Consider the following 21,727-nt stretch of genomic DNA (forward strand, 5'->3'; position numbering starts at 1 on the left):
ACTGATGTATTTTTCCGCAGCTGTATACCGCGTTTCCAGGCATAATAATCAAGAAGTGAATTAATTATTGCGCTCTACGCTTGCTATCAAACATATCGCAGCCAACACATGTGAGTAAAGAAGCGAATTAAATATTGTGATCTGTGAATGTCATCTCATCATTTGTGATGCTATCGGCAGAAGTGTAAACAATAAAAGCGCACCGATTAAAAAATAAATAAATTGCAAACTGAGTCAAATTATTCAAAAAATGTTCAGATCCTATATTTGCTAGCATACTCTTTCAGAAAAAAATACTTTTAAATTTTCTTAAGCAACCTCAGAATAAAAATTTTCAACGAAAGTGAAACATTCTATTTTTTCCAAATTTGCAATTACCTAGTCGTAAGACTCAGCTGACGATATTAAATCCTATTTTTTTGTTAGGCAATACAAAATACTAGCAGGCTAGTGTTACTTGTACTTCTTCCCGCATAATAATATGACTTGCCTTTTCCTTAAGAAAAGTTGATTTTACTTCGCTGTCATCTGCAAAATTGTTATATCTTTTACAGCCATAGATCCTTGTCAACTGAAAACCTGTGCCGAAAATGAAGCGTGTATGAATGGAAAGTGCAGATGCGCTGATGGCTATGAAGGTTTTACCAACCATTGCAAGCGTAAGTTTTTAGTTCCTGATAATAACCAAACTCCTAGAAATCATTGTCGACATTATACAATGATTATAATCTACTGTTTTTACGTAATTTGAAATTGCCTTTTAATCGTTTGTAAATTATTCTTTTTGACATTTTCAGGAATTATCATCCACTGCTAAACAGTTTTTCTGTATTTTCAATTGAAGGGTCAGCAACAAAGAGCTCTTTGAGCTTCAAACTCTTTGAGTCTAAGACAGCAACTTTTTTGGTCGTTTGGTTCAACAAGGAGTTATTTCCGGTTGATAGTTCTCAAGTTCGCTTGGTTCAACAAGGAGTTATCTCCGGTTGATAGTTCTCAAGTTCGCTTGGTTCAACAAGGAGTTATCTCCGGTTGATAGTTCTCAAGTTCGCTTGGTTCAACACAAGGAGTTATCTCCGGTTGATAGTTCTCAAGTTCGCTTGGTTCAACAAGGAGTTATCTCCGGTTTATAGTTCGCAAGTTCGCTTGGTTCAACAAGGAGTTATCTCCGGTTGATAGTGCTCAAGTTGTTCGCTAGAATGAGTTAACTGCTTCATTCGCTTGAGGCAACATGGAGTTAACTCCAGGAAATTTTTCAACTATCCAAAAATGGAGTCAACTCTTTGTTGCTGCAAACCCTTCAATTGCTGCTACTCCACTTTTTAGGCTTTTACACAGAGAATCTCAAAAGATTGTTTACAAACTTAACATGCTGATTTGTCGTATCATGATGAGCAAAATTTACATAAGAATTTGAGTTCGAAAATTTAAGCTCCAACGTGTGGAACGACGATCGCATGTTTACAAGAGAGTTTCAAGTCACCTGGTCATCACGATAGACGATACCCCCCACCTGACACTCCTGGATTTCTCCCTGTAGAGACATATGAAATCCGTGGCGTACAAGAAGCTCGTAATATGGATTTCATCGCCGGGATCGTGGAAACGGCTCCACTATCCGTGTCACACCTGGCTGATTTTTAGAATGTTTTCGCGAATCCCGGCGTAGTGAAACATGCGTTGCGAAGAATGGAAGAAAAATCATCTGCTGTTAAATCATGTATACTGTAATAAAAATTATATCAACACCGCAGTGACATGCTTCCCCCCCCCTCCTTCTCCACAACTACGATTATCTTCCTCTAGCTATCACAGTTAGCATTTTCGAACACAAATATCTTTGTAAATCTTTCCCATCCTGATAAGACAGACCAACATGTTTAATTTGGAAACATCTTTTGAGACACTCTGTATATATTGATTCTTGCAATGTCTTTTTTAAAGCAATCCCGAAGCGCTTATTGTTCTCACTTGACCGTTTTGATGTCCTTTGATTTTATTTTCACATCCATTGGTGGATTTACTTCCCATGGGGACAAGCAAATTACAATAACATGGACGAGCAAATTACCATAACACGAACGAGCAAATTACCATAACACGGACGGTCAAATAGAATATTCTCGAGAAATTCATCATCCACTATTTTTCCCTGAGTTACGCTTAATGTCGCACGCCTATACACACACACACGTGCGCGCACTTACGCACGTCTACATACACACGCCTGTACACAAGCACAAACACACACGCCTGCCTGCACAGAGACACTAACACACACGCCCACATACACACACTCGTGATTGCGAAAACTTAATTTGAATTTAAGATGTCAAAGTTCAATGTTTTCTTTTTTTTTTTTTTTGAGCAATCATGATTGCTTATTGTTCTCACTTGACTGTTTTTGGCGTTGCGCTGATTTTATTTTCCCACCGCCATCGCCACCCTCTGCAGCATCACCGTCGACCGGATCCTCACGATGCTGCTCCTATAGCGAAAACCGTCTCCAGGTTGCGTCCATATACTACACATACACATGCATGCATACATACACACACCTACACACACACATACACAAACACACACACGCATACATACTGTCCATTCTCGAAAGCAAAGACTACCACTCAGGAAAGATTCCACTTCAAAAAGGGCGATAGGTTGAGGATGGACACTTACCGCTCACACTTGCCTGTCTTTGAACACGTTATTTTGAATCTTTTACTTCCGGGTTTCCCATCCTATTTTGATAAAATCACAGCAGACCTAACGCATGCGCAAATTGGCGCTTAGGCTCGGCTTAAGATAACGAACAGTACAGACACACAAACACACACACACACACCTACACACAACTACCAACACACTCATGCCAGCACACAGACACAAACACATATGCCTACACGCAAACACACATACCCCGCAGTAGGGTACTAATGGGGATTCTAGGACAGGAGGCGGTGTTGCGGTGGTAACACCACCTCCCAACTCCCTCCGACCTTGGGGTTGCGCCTGTGACCTCGCCTGGTTGCGCCTCTGACCTCCCCACCACCAGGGCCGCCGCGAGAACCCGTAGAAGGTGACGAGGTTATTTTCCCGCGTTTTTGAATATTTTCGCGCCTTTTTGGACTTTGTCGTTTTTTCTTCTAACCTTATACGAAGGTTTTCGCATGACCGCGTTTTCGCACGACCATGTTTTCGCACGGCCACGTTTTCACACGACCGCGTTTTCGCACTTTGTCGTTTTTTACTTTTACGGAATGGCAACACTTGTTGTCATGGACACTGAAGTTTTCGGTTGGCAACACTTGTTGCTTTCGATTTTTACTTTTAAGAACGTTCGTGGCGCCATCTATCGTGACTTTGAATATTTTTTTCTGGACTTAGAATATTTCCCTGAATTTAATTATTTTTATTTTTAGAGTGTCGGAGTTGGGAATCGAACACCCAAACTTTGAGTTAGCAAAAACGTATGCTAACCACTATGCTATATTTCCTATTACTCTTTCAGTCTTAATGTGAATCTGTACCATGACAACGAATATTACAATTAAATTAATTTTAAAACCATCAATTAATTCACTCTTTAGTACTAATCAAGACACATCATTAACTAAATTTCAGCTCATAATTGAAACTATCATCATTATTATTATTTTTCATAATAACAAAGTTTTTCACTTAAGTAAAGATTTATTTAAATACAACCCATTCGAGATTTTAGATTTATTTCAATGCTTTGTGGACTTGAAATATATTTTAAACTTTGATTTTCTTTTTCATGCATTTCAAACTTTATCATTTTTTTTTTTTTTTTTACAACATTGATTCTTTGCATGAATTTCAAAACTTGCAATCAATTTACTCTTAGCATTAATTAACACTCATCATTAACAAATTTTCACGGAATTTTTTAAAATCATCTTAAATATGTTTTTTTTTCTTTTTTTACTTTTATACAAAAAAATGTTTTTTCTAACTTGTTAAATTTTCTTAACTATTTTTTTTTCTTTGTCAAATTTACAAAATAATTTTTCTAACTTGTAAAAATTTCGAAGAAATAATTTTCTTAACTAATTTTTTTTTAACTTTCATGCAACAAAATATTTTTTCTAACTTGTTAAAATTTCGAAGAAATAATTTTCTTAACTATTCTTTTCTTACTCGTAATTTTTTTTTTTATTACGAATAAAAATGAAATCTTTTTTTTTTTTTTTACTTGTTAAATTTTCGAAGAAATAATTAACTTAAATATTCTTTCATACATTTTGAACTTTAACGTTTTTTCCTGTCATTTAGCATTTTGATAATTTTTTTTTTACTATTTTAGCGTTTTTCAATTATTTTCAGTCTTTAACTAATTTCAAGCATTTCAGACTTAGATTATTTTTTCGTGATTTCGATTTTTTTTAGTATATTTTAGAGTTTGATCATTTTCTCGCTTGTTTTTACTTTTTCGTTTTTTTCCCCCGATATTTTTAAACTTAGAAATTTTTCGCAATTAGTGACAGGAATCGAACCCTCAAATTTTCTAAACATTATCAGGTCTACAATTTTCATCCAACTAATTTAATTTCAAAACTTGCAATCAATTTACTCTTAGTAGTAACTAACACTTATCATTAACAAATTTTCACGATTTTAAAAAAATCAACTTAATTAATTTTTTTTCCATTAAGCAAATTTCGCACTCAAGTTACATTTCATCACTACATATGCTTTTCAAGAATTTCATTTAATTCATCACATTTTATTTAATCAACTCTAATAATTATTTTTTGATTAGTATTTAACTTAGTCATTTCATCGCATAGTATTTTACTTTATTATTTTTTTCATACAAGCACTCTTGCTAGAATAAAACAAAATTTTCATGAAGTAGATTCACTTTGACTATTTCATTTTCCCAATAATATTTTATTTTACTTTACCATACTTTACTATTTTACTGACTGCGTTTTACTATTTATCATTCATTACAGCTTTTCCAAAATATTACTTTACAACCAACTAATTTCATTAAAAGAATTTTCATTAAAATTTATAAATTTCAGTTTTATTTAATTATTTTTACCTACGGTAAAATAAAACATCCCGCAATTTAACTTAATGTATGAGCATTCATCATACTCCAGACATATGCTGCAGCAATCGTCCTCATCGTTACACACATACCTCGTATGATTCTCTCAATACCTCCCAGCTTCGGACTCATCCTGAATAGCATCAATTTTCATAATAATATAATCCATCTTATTTAGGACATTAGTGATTCTATCGAAATTTGTGCGATCTGTAATATTTATCGCTTCAACACAAACATCAATAAAACGTTGATATACTCTCCATCGTAGATGTAAAAATTTTGTCTCACTACAACACCTTGACTGCTCCTAACATAAAATCTTCTTCGAGAAAGCACGGGGGCTAAAAATCTTATCTTAGGATCGCAGATCGCATCGATACTCATGACTCATCTCCACACGCATCGCGAGCAAAAACTCCCAGTCCCCCTTCAAAAAATTCACCCTCGTTCTTCATTTACATAGCAGTTCATGCTTCAGCGAATTTGCGTTTTGATAGATAAAGGAACAAAGGGGACGCGTCAAAGAAGCGGGATGAGAAATTTCTTTTTCATCTTGTAATATTTTTTTTTTTCAAAGAAAGCCAACATATTATACACAGCATTCCAAAAATAAATATTTTAGCAATTAATTCCAAAAATTTTACTTCGCACTCATTCCAAAAATCAGAAATGTTAAAGATCATTCTAAACGATATTTGTATGTCAAATCATTTCCTGAAATAAAATTTTTCTTAAATAAAATTTTCTGAAATAAAATTTCTTGAAATTAAATTTTCTCAAAAAAATCAAAGAAGGGCCCTAGAAGTGCTAAAAATCACAAGTCCCTTTAAAATGTGCTGAAATGAAATGCAACTTTTCACGATTCCCTTTCCGAAAATAAACATTGAATGTTCCCCTCCTTTTGAAACGTTAGTCTTTCTCCGTATGCTATGCGTCAATGAATTCACGCATCAGTGAACACGCGAAAACCACAAGTGGTCAAAGGGGAGGAAGATAAGAACTTCGCTCTTTCTCCGAAAGGGAAAAAAATTCTGAAATGTTTTCATTCTACCGTTTCTTCTAAACCTTTAAATAATTTTATTCATATAATATTTTTTCTCAAACTATTAAAAAATAAATTGTATTAAATAAATCATCGTAGTTGAAAAAAAACAGAGAAATTGAACCAAATACATTAATTTTAACATACACATTGCTAATAATAATAAAAGTACTTACAGATAAGTGGTTAAATTTTTAAAATATTCCCAAGTGATTTCTTGTAACATGTGGTCGTTTACCCAAACAGTTTGTGAAATTTTACTTGCAAGTTCATTTAAGTTCACAGTTAGAAAAATATAATTTTCGCTGCATAGATATTTCGAATGAAAGTTTTGCGACATACACCCATGTTTCAATTGCGATTGATACAAAATTTTACATCTCGCACAGCGATAGTTTTCGTTCAGACAATCATGCATACTGCTCAACAAACGCTTATGAATTTTACTATGTTCGTTAATCACTTTTTTCGGTTTAAATTCATCTTGATAAACATGGGTCATATCTTGTAAATTCGTTGAAAACATTATTTCCAGTAATTTTTCCATAATCATGCAAAAATTATTCACTAAGCACTTCGCAGATTCACTATGAAGTACGAATTTTTCATTGTTGAATATAACATTCGATTCAGAGATGTCTACATGATACATTGTACATTGTCCTGCTACATTAAATACAATTATTTCATTGTATGCAACAAAACTGCAGTCTTTATACACAAGATTAAAACTGCACATTTTCCCCATGAAGTCGACGAAAGCGTGAGGTGTGAAATTAATTTTTTTTCCATTACTGCAATCTTCAATCATCATTACTATACTTCCATTTGGTTTAACCACAACATATAGAAACGTTCCCAATTGTAAATCATGAGCTTTTATCTTTCTCTCAGCAAATCGTGGAAGGGCACCTTTTAGATTTGCATCAACCCGGTCATCGGAAGGAAGAATGGGAGTCAACCCCATGGGAGGTCTTTCGTCCATATTGAGAATCTGATGGGGTTCGTTTTCTTCGATCAAGCTTGTTGATGGTGCGGGGGGTTTCTCCAATGTTGGAAGTTCAATTTGTTCGGCAGGAGTACACTTCTCGTCCACAGCATTCACAGTGTTTAATTCACAACTTTCAAAAACAGATTGAGATGCGGTGTATCGACTCGGTTCTTTTTTTGGTAGAGGAGAGCTGTCCGATGCAATTACCGTTTCAGGATGATTGAAGAGAGGGAAATCATCCACATCTCGAATCGCAAAACGTTTTGAAATTGGACTTGTCATGATATTAGCCTCACTCAATGCGAACATCAAAATCGCCAATGTTCACTCCTAAGCGATTTAAACCTCTTTGCATGGCAACTTACAACGTGCAAATGAGGCAATTCTAATCAGATCGACTCATATGAAAAGTTGAAGATCACATGATCGAATACAGATTAATCATCACGTGCGAGAGAAGCGATTGCCCCTTGGTCAGCGGTGATTAAACACCGGACGGACACAGTCTGAAAACAGAGGATGGTGAATCAGCTGATTAAGAATTGATATGATGTCATCCATTCCACTGGACACGTAAGGTCGATGATTAACTATCTTGTGATTATTAATCAGAGCGATTACAGCGCCACGACTGGAAGTGAGGTTGTTATCTTGATAAAATTTTCATTCTCGCTCAGATTTTTGTGATGTTCAGTTGCTCGGTGCTCTCTCTCTTCAAGAATGGATTACTTACTAAGTGCGAATGGTTTGAATGTTCTAGTTAAAGAACAATTCTACACTCGTGAAGTCGCCAACAACATATTCAATGAACTGCTGAAATTGCCGTTCGAGACTATCAAGGTGATCGTCCATGGGAGACACTATACCCCAAAGCGAAAAAGTTATGCGTTTGGAGATGATGGATTGGACTACAGCGAAACGAATGAGAATGGCACTGGATGATGATGCCCCCCTCTTCAACCTGCCTGAAATTTCGACAAGCATCATGTCTCAAGAAAGCGATACAACAATGAACTTTGCTTCGCCTCATGCTTCAGTGGATCCCTCCCCCGTCGTTTCTCCACTTAGTGAAGAAGAAAACCCTACATTCCCTCGGGACGATTGGTTGAAAATTCACTTCGGCACCCGAAACAGTATTTTCTAACTGAATCACGATTTTTCCATTTTGTCGTAGGCATACACTGATGTTCAAATCTGTCGGTAAACTTCTAATGTTGTTCTTTTTCTCTTCAAAACGTTGAAGGGAGCTCGAAAGGAACTTTTCCAACCAATCGTCCCCAGGAAATGTAGGGTTTTCTTCTTCACTAAGTGGAGAAACGACGGGGCGGGGGGGATCCACTGAAGCATGAGGCGAAGCAAAGTTCATTGTTGTATCGCTTTCTTGAGACATGATGCTTATCGAAATTTCAGGCAGGTTGAAGAGGGGGGCATCATCATCCAGTGCCATTCTCATTCGTTTCACTGTAGGTGGGTTTGCGTCACTCATGATGTTTCGAAATGTAATGCTAATCCTCGGTAAAGTCACAGTTCTGTCAGGTTTAATTCCATGCGTAAATAGTTCATTGGTAGGTGGTAGCATCACATATAAACTGCCATGGCGACATAGTAATTCCTGAGGTTGAAATCCACGTCTTTCAAATGTTAGCGTTCTGGATGCACCCAGACTCACACAGGCAACACCGTTGGAGGGGTTTACGCTTTTCTCGTCGTCTTTATGCAATCCTAAAGCCGCCCTTCCATCGGGAAAATAGTTTAATAACGCGTAGTTGTACGATTGTCCAGTCGCAGCTTCCACATCTTCTTTTATTCGCAACATCACCGGAGTCCATTCGTGTGCAGGATTTGAGGTGCCGGAATATTGATAGTCCAATCCATCATCTCCAAACGCATAACTTTTTCGCTTTGGGGTATAGTGTCTCCCATGGACGATCACATTGATAGTCTGGAACGGCAATTTCAGCAGTTCATTGAATATGTTGTTGGCGACTTCACGAGTGTAGAATTGTTCTTTAACTAGAACATTCAAACCATTCGCACTTAGTAAGTAATCCATTCTTGAAGAGAGAGAGCACCGAGCAACTGAACATCACAAAAATCTGAGCGAGAATGAAAATTTTATCAAGATAACAACCTCACTTCCAGTCGTGGCGCTGTAATCGCTCTGATTAATAATCACAAGATAGTTAATCATCGACCTTACGTGTCCAGTGGAATGGATGACATCATATCAATTCTTAATCAGCTGATTCACCATCCTCTGTTTTCAGACTGTGTCCGTCCGGTGTTTAATCACCGCTGACCAAGGGGCAATCGCTTCTCTCGCACGTGATGATTAATCTGTATTCGATCATGTGATCTTCAACTTTTCATATGAGTCGATCTGATTAGAATTGCCTCATTTGCACGTTGTAAGTTGCCATGCAAAGAGGTTTAAATCGCTTAGGAGTGAACATTGGCGATTTTGATGTTCGCATTGAGTGAGGCTAATATCATGACAAGTCCAATTTCAAAACGTTTTGCGATTCGAGATGTGGATGATTTCCCTCTCTTCAATCATCCTGAAACGGTAATTGCATCGGACAGCTCTCCTCTACCAAAAAAAGTTCCGAGTCGATACACCGCATCTCAATCTGTTTTTGAAAGTTGTGAATTAAACACTGTGAATGCTGTGGACGAGAAGTGTACTCCTGCCGAACAAATTGAACTTCCAACATTGGAGAAACCCCCCGCACCATCAACAAGCTTGATCGAAGAAAACGAACCCCATCAGATTCTCAATATGGACGAAAGACCTCCCATGGGGTTGACTCCCTTTCTTCCTTCCGATGACCGGGTTGATGCAAATCTAAAAGGTGCCCTTCCACGATTTGCTGAGAGAAAGATAAAAGCTCATGATTTACAATTGGGAACGTTTCTATATGTTGTGGTTAAACCAAATGGAAGTATAGTAATGATGATTGAAGATTGCAGTAATGGAAAAAAAATTAATTTCACACCTCACGCTTTCGTCGACTTCATGGGAAAAATGTGCAGTTTTAATCTTGTGTATAAAGACTGCAGTTTTGTTGCATACAATGAAATAATTGTATTTAATGTAGCAGGACAATGTACAATGTATCATGTAGACATCTCTGAATCGAATGTTATATTCAACGATGAAAAATTCGTACTTCATAGTGAATCTGCGAAGTGCTTAGTGAATAATTTTTGCATGATTATGGAAAAATTACTGGAAATAATGTTTTCAACGAATTTACAAGATATGACCCATGTTTATCAAGATGAATTTAAACCGAAAAAAGTGATTAACGAACATAGTAAAATTCATAAGCGTTTGTTGAGCAGTATGCATGATTGTCTGAACGAAAACTATCGCTGTGCGAGATGTAAAATTTTGTATCAATCGCAATCGAAACATGGGTGTATGTCGCAAAACTTTCATTCGAAATATCTATGCAGCGAAAATTATATTTTTCTAACTGTGAACTTAAATGAACTTGCAAGTAAAATTTCACAAACTGTTTGGGTAAACGACCGCATGTTACAAGAAATCACTTGGGAATATTTTAAAAATTTAACCACTTATCTGTAAGTACTTTTATTATTATTAGCAATGTGTATGTTAAAATTAATGTATTTGGTTCAATTTCTCTGTTTTTTTTTCAACTACGATGATTTATTTAATACAATTTATTTTTTAATAGTTTGAGAAAAAATATTATATGAATAAAATTATTTAAAGGTTTAGAAGAAACGGTAGAATGAAAACATTTCAGAATTTTTTTCCCTTTCGGAGAAAGAGCGAAGTTCTTATCTTCCTCCCCTTTGACCACTTGTGGTTTTCGCGTGTTCACTGATGCGTGAATTCATTGACGCATAGCATACGGAGAAAGACTAACGTTTCAAAAGGAGGGGAACATTCAATGTTTATTTTCGGAAAGGGAATCGTGAAAAGTTGCATTTCATTTCAGCACATTTTAAAGGGACTTGTGATTTTTAGCACTTCTAGGGCCCTTCTTTGATTTTTTTGAGAAAATTTAATTTCAAGAAATTTTATTTCAGAAAATTTTATTTAAGAAAAATTTTGTTTCAGGAAATGATTTGGCATACAAATATCGTTTAGAATGATCTTTAACATTTCTGATTTTTGGAATGAGTGCGAAGTAAAATTTTTGGAATTAATTGTGCTAAAATATTTATTTTTGGAATGCTGTGTATAATATGTTGGCTTTCTTTGAAAAAAAAAAAATATTACAAGATGAAAAAGAAATTTCTCATCCCGCTTCTTTGACGCGTCCCCTTTGTTCCTTTATCTATCAAAACGCAAATTCGCTGAAGCATGAACTGCTATGAAAATGAAGAACGAGGGTGAATTTTTTGAAGGGGGACTGGGAGTTTTTGCTCGCGATGCGTGTGGAGATGAGTCATGAGTATCGATGCGATCTGCAATCCTAAGATAAGATTTTTAGCCCCCGTGCTTTCTCGAAGAAGATTTTATGTTAGGAGCAGTCAAGGTGTTGTAGTGAGACAAAATTTTTACATCTACGATGGAGAGTATATCAACGTTTTATTGATGTTTGTGTTGAAGCGATAAATATTACAGATCGCACAAATTTCGATAGAATCACTAATGTCCTAAATAAGATGGATTATATTATTATGAAAATTGATGCTATTCAGGATGAGTCCGAAGCTGGGAGGTATTGAGAGAATCATACGAGGTATGTGTGTAACGATGAGGACGATTGCTGCAGCATATGTCTGGAGTATGATGAATGCTCATACATTAAGTTAAATTGCGGGATGTTTTATTTTACCGTAGGTAAAAATAATTAAATAAAACTGAAATTTATAAATTGTAATGAAAATTCTTTTAATGAAATTAGTTGGTTGTAAAGTAATATTTTGGAAAAGCTGTAATGAATGATAAATAGTAAAACGCAGTCAGTAAAATAGTAAAGTATGGTAAAGTAAAATAAAATATTATTGGGAAAATGAAACAGTCAAAGTGAATCTACTTCATGAAAATTTTGTTTTATTCTAGCAAGAGTGCTTGTATGAAAAAAATAATAAAGTAAAATACTATGCGATGAAATGACTAAGTTAAATACTAATCAAAAAATAATTATTAGAGTTGATTAAATAAAATGTGATAAATTAAATGAAGTTCTTGAAAAGCATATGTAGTGATGAAATGTAACTTGAGTGCGAAATTTGCTTAATGGAAAAAATTAATTAAGTTGATTTTTTTAAAATCGTGAAAATTTGTTAATGATAAGTGTTAGTTACTACTAAGAGTAAATTGATTGCAAGTTTTGAAATTAAATTAGTTGGATGAAAATTGTAGACCTGATAATGTTTCGAAAAATTTGAGGGTTCGATTCCTGTCACTAATTGCGAAAAATTTCTAAGTTTAAAAATATCGGGGGAAAAAAAACGAAAAAGTAAAAACAAGCGAGAAAATGATCAAACTCTAAAATATACTAAAAAAATCGAAATCACGAAAAAATAATCTAAGTCTGAAATGCTTAAAATTAGTTAAAGACTGAAAATAATTGAAAAACGCTAAAATAGTTTTAAAAAATTATCAAAGTGCTAAATGACAGGAAAAACGTTAAAGTTCAAAATGTATGAAAGAATATTTAAGTTAATTATTTCTTCGAAAATTTAACAAGTAAAAAAAAAAAAAAAGATTTCATTTTTATTCGTAACAAAAAAAAATTACGAGTAAGAAAAAAATAGTTAAGAAAATTATTTCTTCGAAATTTTAACAAGTTAGAAAAAATATTTTGTTGCATGAAAGTTAAAAAAAAATTAGTTAAGAAAATTATTTCTTCGAAATTTTTCAAGTTAGAAAAATTATTTTGTAAATTTGACAAAGAAAAAAAAATAGTTAAGAAAATTTAACAAGTTAGAAAAAATATTTTGTTGTATAAAAGTAAAAAAAGAAAAAAAAAAAACATATTTAAGATGATTTTAAAAAATTCCGTGAAAATTTGTTAATGATGAGTGTTAATTAATGCTAAGAGTAAATTGATTGCAAGTTTTGAAATTCATGCAAAGAATCAATGTTGTAAAAAAAAATGATAAAGTTTGAAATGCATGAAAAAGAAAATCAAAGTTTAAAATATATTTCAAGTCCACAAAGCATTGAAATAAATCTAAAATCTCGAATGGGTTGTATTTAAATAAATCTTTACTTAAGTGAAAAACTTTGTTATTATGAAAAATAATAATAATGATGATAGTTTCAATTATGAGCTGAAATTTAGTTAATGATGTGTCTTGATTAGTACTAAAGAGTGAATTAATTGATGGTTTTAAAATTAATTTAATTGTAATATTCGTTGTCATGGTACAGATTCACATTAAGACTGAAAGAGTAATAGGAAATATAGCATAGTGGTTAGCATACGTTTTTGCTAACTCAAAGTTTGGGTGTTCGATTCCCAACTCCGACACTCTAAAAATAAAAATAATTAAATTCAGGGAAATATTCTAAGTCCAGAAAAAAATATTCAAAGTCACGATAGATGGCGCCACGAACGTTCTTAAAAGTAAAAATCGAAAGCAACAAGTGTTGCCAACAAAAAACTTCAGTTGTCATGACAACAAGTGTTGCCATTCCGTAAAAGTAAAAAACGACAAAGTGCGAAAACGCGGTCGTGTGAAAACGCAGCCGTGCGAAAACATGGTCGTGCGAAAACGCGGTCATGCGAAAACCTTCGTATAAGGTTAGAAGAAAAAACGACAAAGTCCAAAAAGGCGCGAAAATATTCAAAAACGCGGGAAAATAACCTCGTCACCTTCTACGGGTTCTCGCGGCGGCCCTGGTGGTGGGGAGGTCAGAGGCGCAACCAGGCGAGGTCACAGGCGCAACCCCAAGGTCGGAGGGAGTTGGGAGGCGGTGTTACCACCGCAACACCGCCTCCTGTCCTAGAATCCCCATTAGTACCCTACTCCCCCCTACACGCACACAACACACACACACACACTCGTGATTGCGAAAAACATAATTTGAATTCAAGATGTCAAAATTCAAATTATTTTTTTTTATCCATAAAAAACTTACACGACAAGAAAAAAAATGTAAAATCCTGCATAAAGTATCCATTTAAAGCTGCAGCTAAAAATGAAAGTGTTGCTATAATTACAAGTAATTTACAAATCAAAGTATCTTCTGGCCACTTGCCGCTAAAAAATAATTGAGTTTTCAAGTCTACTTTTACATTTACAGTTTTTGAAAACTTCTCATTTCTGAAATTCTTTTAAAACTTCTTAAATACAAAAGTGGAGGCTCACCTTTTCAGGGAATGTAGTACTCAATGGTGCTGATTAACGATAGTTTAGTACTGAAGATTATTTTCGCAAGTTGGATGTTCAGAAAAAAAATTTTTTTTTTGCTCTTTCAATTTAAAAATAGGCTTTTGAGCTTACACAAACCTGTTTGAAATTTCTTGCAAGGCATTAAATTCTCAGTTTGTTTTTTTATTATTATTTTCTTTTATTTCAGAGAGGTTGTGCAAAAAGGGGATTTGTTCCGTTGCTGGTAGTACCTGCGAGGAAACAGACATACCAGGAGTAGTGGGATGCTCCTGCGAAGGGACCCTGTTCTTTGATGGTTCAGATTGCGAGTGTAATTTCTCTTTTAACTTCCTATTATTGTAATCTCAGCTTTCACCAGTCGCTTCCCTACTAAATCCCTTTGCTTTCTTGTTTTCAACATAGAGCCTACACCGTAAAAACGATTCAGAAACGTTTCTAGAATATTAGAGCAACCACGGCCTAGCTACGCGAAAATTGCAAGCAAGAACTAAGCACATTCTTGTCTCTCAAAGCTGTAGCTATCCAGTGACTTATTTGCTTCCATTGGAAGCTTAGTCAATCCGGACGGGCCATAAACAACCTAAAGCCGGTACATTTAATAAACATGCTCTGTCAATATTTAAACTGGTAGCAAAAAATATTTTTCACATCAGTGCAAGGTCTGCATTCGTGCATCTTTTAGGAATTCAGGAAACTTTTTTGCGAAAATACTTGATTTTTCGGGGAAATAGGTGAAAACCTCTGAAATCACGAAACGTTCCACGGAAATAACCAGTAACGTTTCGGAATTTTTTTTACAGTGTAGGTTTCCAAACTGGGGTGCCGCAAGAAAAGGTGAAGGCTGCCGCGAAGTGTCTATATGGTGTCAATATACAGAGTGTTCCGTTTTAACCTGCAAGACCTTTATTTTCGCAACCGTTAGTCCTAGATGTATGCTTTCAATTGCAAAAATATTAAAAATCAGATGCAGAGTTAAGATATTGCAAGTTTGAAGTGAAAATAATAATAAGTCAAAAAATACAAAATTTAACTTTTTATACGGGTCCATTGAAAATAATCTCCATTGAAAAATAATTCCAACACAAAAAGTTTGAAATTAGTACAACCAATATTCACCGAGATATGAAACACAGCGTTTGATGACTTACACTACTTTTCACTCGTCCTTAATAACATCTTTTGGGGGGAAATATAGCGGTTGAAAAGTGTTTAAAATTATATGTGTGCATAGAGTGTGGTGTTTCGAATTGTTCTAGGTTTTGTAGTGTGTTTTTGCGTATCACGGCATAAGATTTGCATTTATTTTTAAATAGAAATGAAAAATATAAATACCATGTTTTTCTTAATTTGACGACCTGTCATTCTTCTGAAATGGCGATGAGTTCCAATCTCATCTTCCGTATGGTCCCTTAAAACTTTTGAACTGGGATATCTCCTTGAATTTTGGTCGCACAAATGTCAAACTTTTTGTGTCAGTAATAGTTTTCAATGGAGATTATTTCTCTAAATATTAGTTAGGGGACCCCGTATAAAAGGCCCGTATAAAAAGTTAAATTTTGTATATTTTGACTAATTAAGCATTTTTACTTTCTTCTATATCTTAATATATAAAATTCGAGTTTGGTAAATTTGTTCCCTAAGATCTCAGAAACTACCCGGCAGATTTGGCTGAAACTTTCACCGTTTGTTCTTTTTGGTACTGGGGAGGTTTGTAGATCAGTTCGATGAAAATCCGATTGATAGTTCTTTTTTTATTCTAATTTGTCCAAATTTTCGCATAAATGCCCCAATATGACGGTTAAAAAATACGTGCACATATTAAAATTATGTGTCCATCGAAAGCGCTTATTTTTCTGCTAAAGATGGCATCTGTTAGAAAGTTCTAAGTTGTATGAAAAACGAGTTATGGGCTTTTTTTGTTCCATGTTCGAAGGCTTTCCTCAACCCAATTCATTATTTAGTGTATCATCTCAACTCCCAGTTCATAGTTAGAATTGTTGAATGTTTTTGTGTTTCGTCTGACTGTTTGGGCTTTTCTCAATCAAATCTTAAAGTAACGTTTTTTCCCCAAGATTGGCTAATAATAACTAGATTTGGTTGATTATTTTTCATTTAAATGGAACTTTAGTGTAATTAATGGGTTTTTTTTAAAATTATTCGTGCTGATTGGATTTTTTAATCATTATCCAATCTAACAGCAGAAACCTCGCCAAAATTTATGCAGAAAGATTTCAGTAGCGGATGCATTTGGCAGTTTTTTCAACTGTCACGGTTTTTGAAGTCAAAGACTACGTAATAATGTTTGTCAGCTTTCACCATGTAAACAAAATATCGTCAATCAAAGAATCTTTAAAAAAATTTTTTACTGTAAAATAATCCAGCAACTAAATTAGGCAAATCCGTAAACAGCACAAAAACTTCCATTAATGTGACTTTGTGCACAAATTCAAACCATCGCCAAATTTTACTACTTATTTTGGAAACATTACGGATGAAATTGTTTAGCGCCATTTTATGGTGACCAAAAGTATCTTAGCATATGGCGACAATATCTCTTTAACAAAAATTAGTAACATACCGTTTTACAAAGTAAGGAGGGAGAGCATTATCCAAGGTATCCCAAAACGATTTCCACAATAATTAAAATTTTCCAAAATAACTAAAGCAAGTTTAAGGGGATCACGGGCACGCGGCTACATTTTTTTTTAAACAGTTCGTTCTTCAATAGATATACAGAGAAGGTAAGACTCAATGTAAAAAAAAAGTATTAACTGATAAATCTTTTTAAACATGTGAAGTTTAATTTCATATTTCGAGAATTTCAAATTTGTATACACTTAAATTTTGTGTTTTCGTTTCTAAATGAATACTATTTTGCTCTTTTTACTTACTGCTACTTTAGTTTTATAAGTAAGGAAGAAGCTAGATTTTAAGTCACGTCAAAAGGGTGTAATTTAAGTTCTTTCACTTAAAACAGAAAACAAATACAAGTAACGATTGTTTCTGATAATTATTGCTAACCCAGGCAACGCCGGGTATTTTTGCCAGTTAATATATAAAAATGGAGTTTGGTAAATTTGTTCCCTAAGATCTCAGAAACTACCCGGCAGATTTGGATGAAACTTTCACCGTTTGTTCAGTTTGGTACTGGGAAGGTTTATTCACCAAATTCCAAGCCACGCTTACTCTTTTGAACACTAGGTGGCAGGGCTGCACGGGGTCACTCAAAACTTCCGGCGGAAGTCTTATTTGTATTGCTTCTTACGACGAATTGCTCTGTTTACGTATCTGTAATTTGATTGAATTTTTTAAATTAATCATGAATTTCAAAGGCGCAAAATTTTCGTAAAAAGAGGGGATGTTGTTCTGCTTTCGGGTACAGCATTAGGACAGGAGCAAATAAGATGTCAGAAATAAAGATGTTCAAATTTCTAAAGGTCCTGATCGTCGAATCAAAGCCAATGCTTTAAAGCGAAAGGATTGAATCTTAATGAATATTATGTAGTATAAACACTTTGTGCGAGGTATTTATGAGCTGGAAACATTCACCTTAATTTCATCAGCCTTGTATTTTTACTGTAATGTGTGAAGATCTATATTGATCTATATTAAATTGATTATTAGAAAAACTCAACCTGAACAATTTTTTATTTGCTTCCTGCAAAGCTGAAAGTTTCCAGTGTTTTGACGGGTTTCAAACTGTTTGATTTGTGTGATTAAAATAAAGAACCACTATTCATTACATCATGAGAAAAAAACTTCCCATAGCTCGAACTATCAATAACTCGAACCATTTAGCCCGTCTCTTGGGACTTCGAGTTATTGACGAGTTATCAGGCGCTCTAATTGTAAACAAATTTAGATATTCGACAATCGGTAAACAAACACATTAATTAAAGTTATAGTATAGTATCATAGTACAGCTATTGGTATTACATTCAAAGCAATTTTAACGCAGGAGAAAGCACTCGGAGATTAAATTTAAATTTTGTTATCTTTCAATTTTTTTTTATGCCTATCAATCTTGCTACAGAAGCAAGTTGATTAAACAAAAAAAAAAAAGTAATGAACAAATATGTAATAAAATATATTAAAAATCAAACCTGAAAATTAGGTAACAACTGTAATAAGTGTGTGTGAACTGAAAAGCTACAACAGGAGAATTGATTGAATATGACACCAAAACTCCCTGTCATAGCCATTCTGTGTGAACACAGTGCAGAAAAGCTTCCATCTTTGAAAAAATAGCTTCAACTTAAGAATAGGAATTACAATTCACAACGTACTTGCAATCCAGTAGATTTGTGATTCTTGAAAGCAGACTTTGTATCAACTTTATTTCTGTTTAGGAGGTATTCATAAATGCTTATCATTAAAATCGCCGTAATGATCGACAAACGAAAACTCTTTTTTTTTTTTTTCTTATTTCTGTATTTAAAGGATCAGGAAAATCAGATCCGTTGATCGACATTTTTTGAGAATAGCAAAGCCTATTATACTCATTTCCTGCATCAAAATACGCAAAAGACATGATTCTACCTAGAACTGAAAGAAAACAAAATTGCCTGAACACTGTAAACATCAATCGTTAGCAATAGATTCGCCATCCATCTACTAAAGGATCGGTAAGGTCACAGCCATTGAAAGATAATTTTTAACAATAACTAAGTTTGTCTTTCTTATTTAATGCATTGAAATACGCAGAAGACATTATTCTGCTTTTTAAAGAAGCACAACAAAATCGCTTTCGCTATGAACACCTATCTCTAGCAATGGAGATGGGCGCTTAACCGGAAATAAGACTCGCTACTTCCGGTCTACGTCAGTGGTTTGTTTGTTTATTTAGGATATTTGGTGAATAGACCAGTTCGAAAAAAATCCGATTGATAGTTCCCTTTTTATTCCAATTTTAGTCCCAATTTTCGCATAAATGCCCCAATTGGAGGGTGGAAAAAAACGTGCACATATTAACATTATATGTCCATCGAAAGCGCCAATTTTTCTGCTGAAGATAGCACCTGTTCGAAGTTTCTAAGTTGTATAAAAAACGAGTTATGAGCTTTTTTGTTCCCTGTTCGAAGGCTTTCATCAAGCCAAGTCATTATTTAGTGTGTCATCTCAACTCCCAAGAATTGTTGTATTGTTGAATATTTTTGCATTTCGTCTGACTTTTTGAGGCTTTTCTCAAGTCAAATCTTAAAGTAACGTTTTTCCACGAGATTGGCTAAAAATTAATGGATTTGGCTGATAATTTTACTTTTAAACGGAACTTATGCTGATTGGACACTTGCTCACTATATCCAACCAACCAGCAGAAATATCGCCAGAATTTTTTCAGAAAGGTTTCAGTAGCTGATGCATTTGGCAGTTTTTTCCACTGTCGCTGCTTTTGAGCCCAATGACTACGTTATAATGTTTCTCAGCTTTCACCATATAAACAAAATATCGCCAATCAAAGATACTTAAAAAAAAAAAAAAAATACTGTGTAAAATAATTCGGAAATAAAATCGGAAATTCTTCAAATTTGTATATGTTTAAATGTCGTGCTTTCGTTTCTAATTAAATACTATTTTGTTCTTTATACTTATTGCTATTTTAGTTTAATGAGTAAGGAAGAAGCTCGATTTTTAATCACGTCAAAAAGGTTTGTTTTAAATTCTTTCGCTTAAAACAGAAAACAAGGGCAAGTAACGATTGTTTCTCATAATTATTACTGACCCAGGCAACGCCGGGTATTTTTGCTAGTCTAATATATAGAAGAAAGTATGGGATTCGTGCAAATTTTCGAATTTCGAATTTTGACGGATTCGAACGTTTTGAGGTGTGCTGAGTCCATTTCGACTATTTTTGGAAAATGTCTGTCTGTCTGTGTGTGTGTGTGTGTATGTGTGTGTGTGTGTCACGTCTGTGTGTGACCAGTTTTTTGTGGCCGCTCTACAGCAAAAACTACCGCATGAAATCGAACGAAATTTGGTACACATATGTGCCCCTATGTGAACTTGTGCCCATTGGGTTTTGGCGCGAATTCCTCCAAGGTGGGTGGAGCAATGGGACGGTTTTTGAGTTACGCGTGCTTGCTATTCCTCAGGAAGTAACTGGCGGAATCAAACAAAATTTGGTCCATATGTTGCCATCAACAGGAGCAGGTGCTGATTCAATTTTGGTGTCAATAACTCAAAGGGGGGTTGAGCTATAGAACGTTTTTTTGTCGTCAATTGTGACTGCTGTATCTCAAGAAATAATGAACGGAATGAAAGAAAAATTTATCGACAAGTAGCCCTTAGTGGGTATAAGAGCTGATTTTATTTTGGTGTCAACAGCTAGAAAGGGAGTAGCGCAATCGCCCGTTCTTTTTTTCCATTGTGAGTGCCCTATCTCAAGAAGTAATACTACATTCTGGTTGAAATTTGGAATATATGTTAATCCATATGTAAACAGGCTTTGGTTCAATTTTGACGCCAATCGCTCCAAGAGGTGTTGATTTTTTTTTTTTTTTTTTTTTTTTTTTTTGCGAATAAAAATAGCTTTATTAATGCAGCAATAAGAAAGATAAATCGTAATAGATTGTCGTCTGCGTATTTCTCGTGATTTTAATTGTATGGAAATGATCGGAAATATTATCTCAATGATTTAAAATTTTTAACTGTTGCCATCTTATGCTTGTTAACAAATAAAATATTTGTAATTAATTCAAGCAAGGCTTTTAAAATAACTTTCAATTTTCGCTCTTTGCTTTACTTTTACAATAATTCAGACATTGGGATGGTCGTCAAGTTTTTGCATGTGTAATTTTGTTTTTTTTTTGAGAATATTGCTTCCTCGTCAAGCATGGGGAGGGATCAGAAAAAGGAAATATATAGAAGAAAGTTTCGTGATGGCCACAACATACTAGTTTTTATTATAGTTGGCTTGATTGTCACGGAGTAATCTGAGGCCTGAATTTGCTTATATCTCAGCAACTAGACCACTTAGAGACTTCGGGATTTCACTAAATGATTTGCTTAATCATAAGGTACTACTTAACGGTGAAAATTTAAATTCTAAAACAAAACTGTTTTTTCGGTTAGGATGGCAGACAGCAAATTTCATTCAATTTCTCCATTAAATGTTTTAATATAAAACCCATTGTTGTAAATTTTGTTGCCTTGCGACAATAATTTTAATAGTAAACATAATGAAAATTTTAAATCAAGGCTTCTCTGAACATAAAAATTTTGTCTGAAAACGAAAAGCTTTAAAATAACAGAATTTTTTAAAAAGTACTGAGCACTTTTCATAATGCTC

General features: G+C 34.4%; 1 protein-coding gene across 3 annotated transcripts in view; it reads left to right on the forward strand.

Annotated features, from left to right (window-relative positions):
• The first annotated feature begins 591 nt into the window (after window positions 1–591).
• The window catches only part of LOC129227445 (fibrillin-3-like), a 111,088-nt gene continuing 89,952 nt past the window's right edge, over window positions 592–21,727 (forward strand). For all 3 annotated transcript variants that reach the window (XM_054862006.1, XM_054862004.1, XM_054862005.1), the window contains exons 1-2: window positions 592–659; window positions 14,630–14,752. In XM_054862006.1, coding sequence (XP_054717981.1) covers window positions 602–659; window positions 14,630–14,752 — 181 coding nt within the window. In that variant the 5' untranslated portion in view covers window positions 592–601. The remainder of the gene's footprint in view (window positions 660–14,629; window positions 14,753–21,727) is intronic.

This window comes from Uloborus diversus, chromosome 8 (genome assembly GCF_026930045.1).
Source record: "Uloborus diversus isolate 005 chromosome 8, Udiv.v.3.1, whole genome shotgun sequence".
Classification (NCBI taxonomy): domain Eukaryota; kingdom Metazoa; phylum Arthropoda; class Arachnida; order Araneae; family Uloboridae; genus Uloborus; species Uloborus diversus.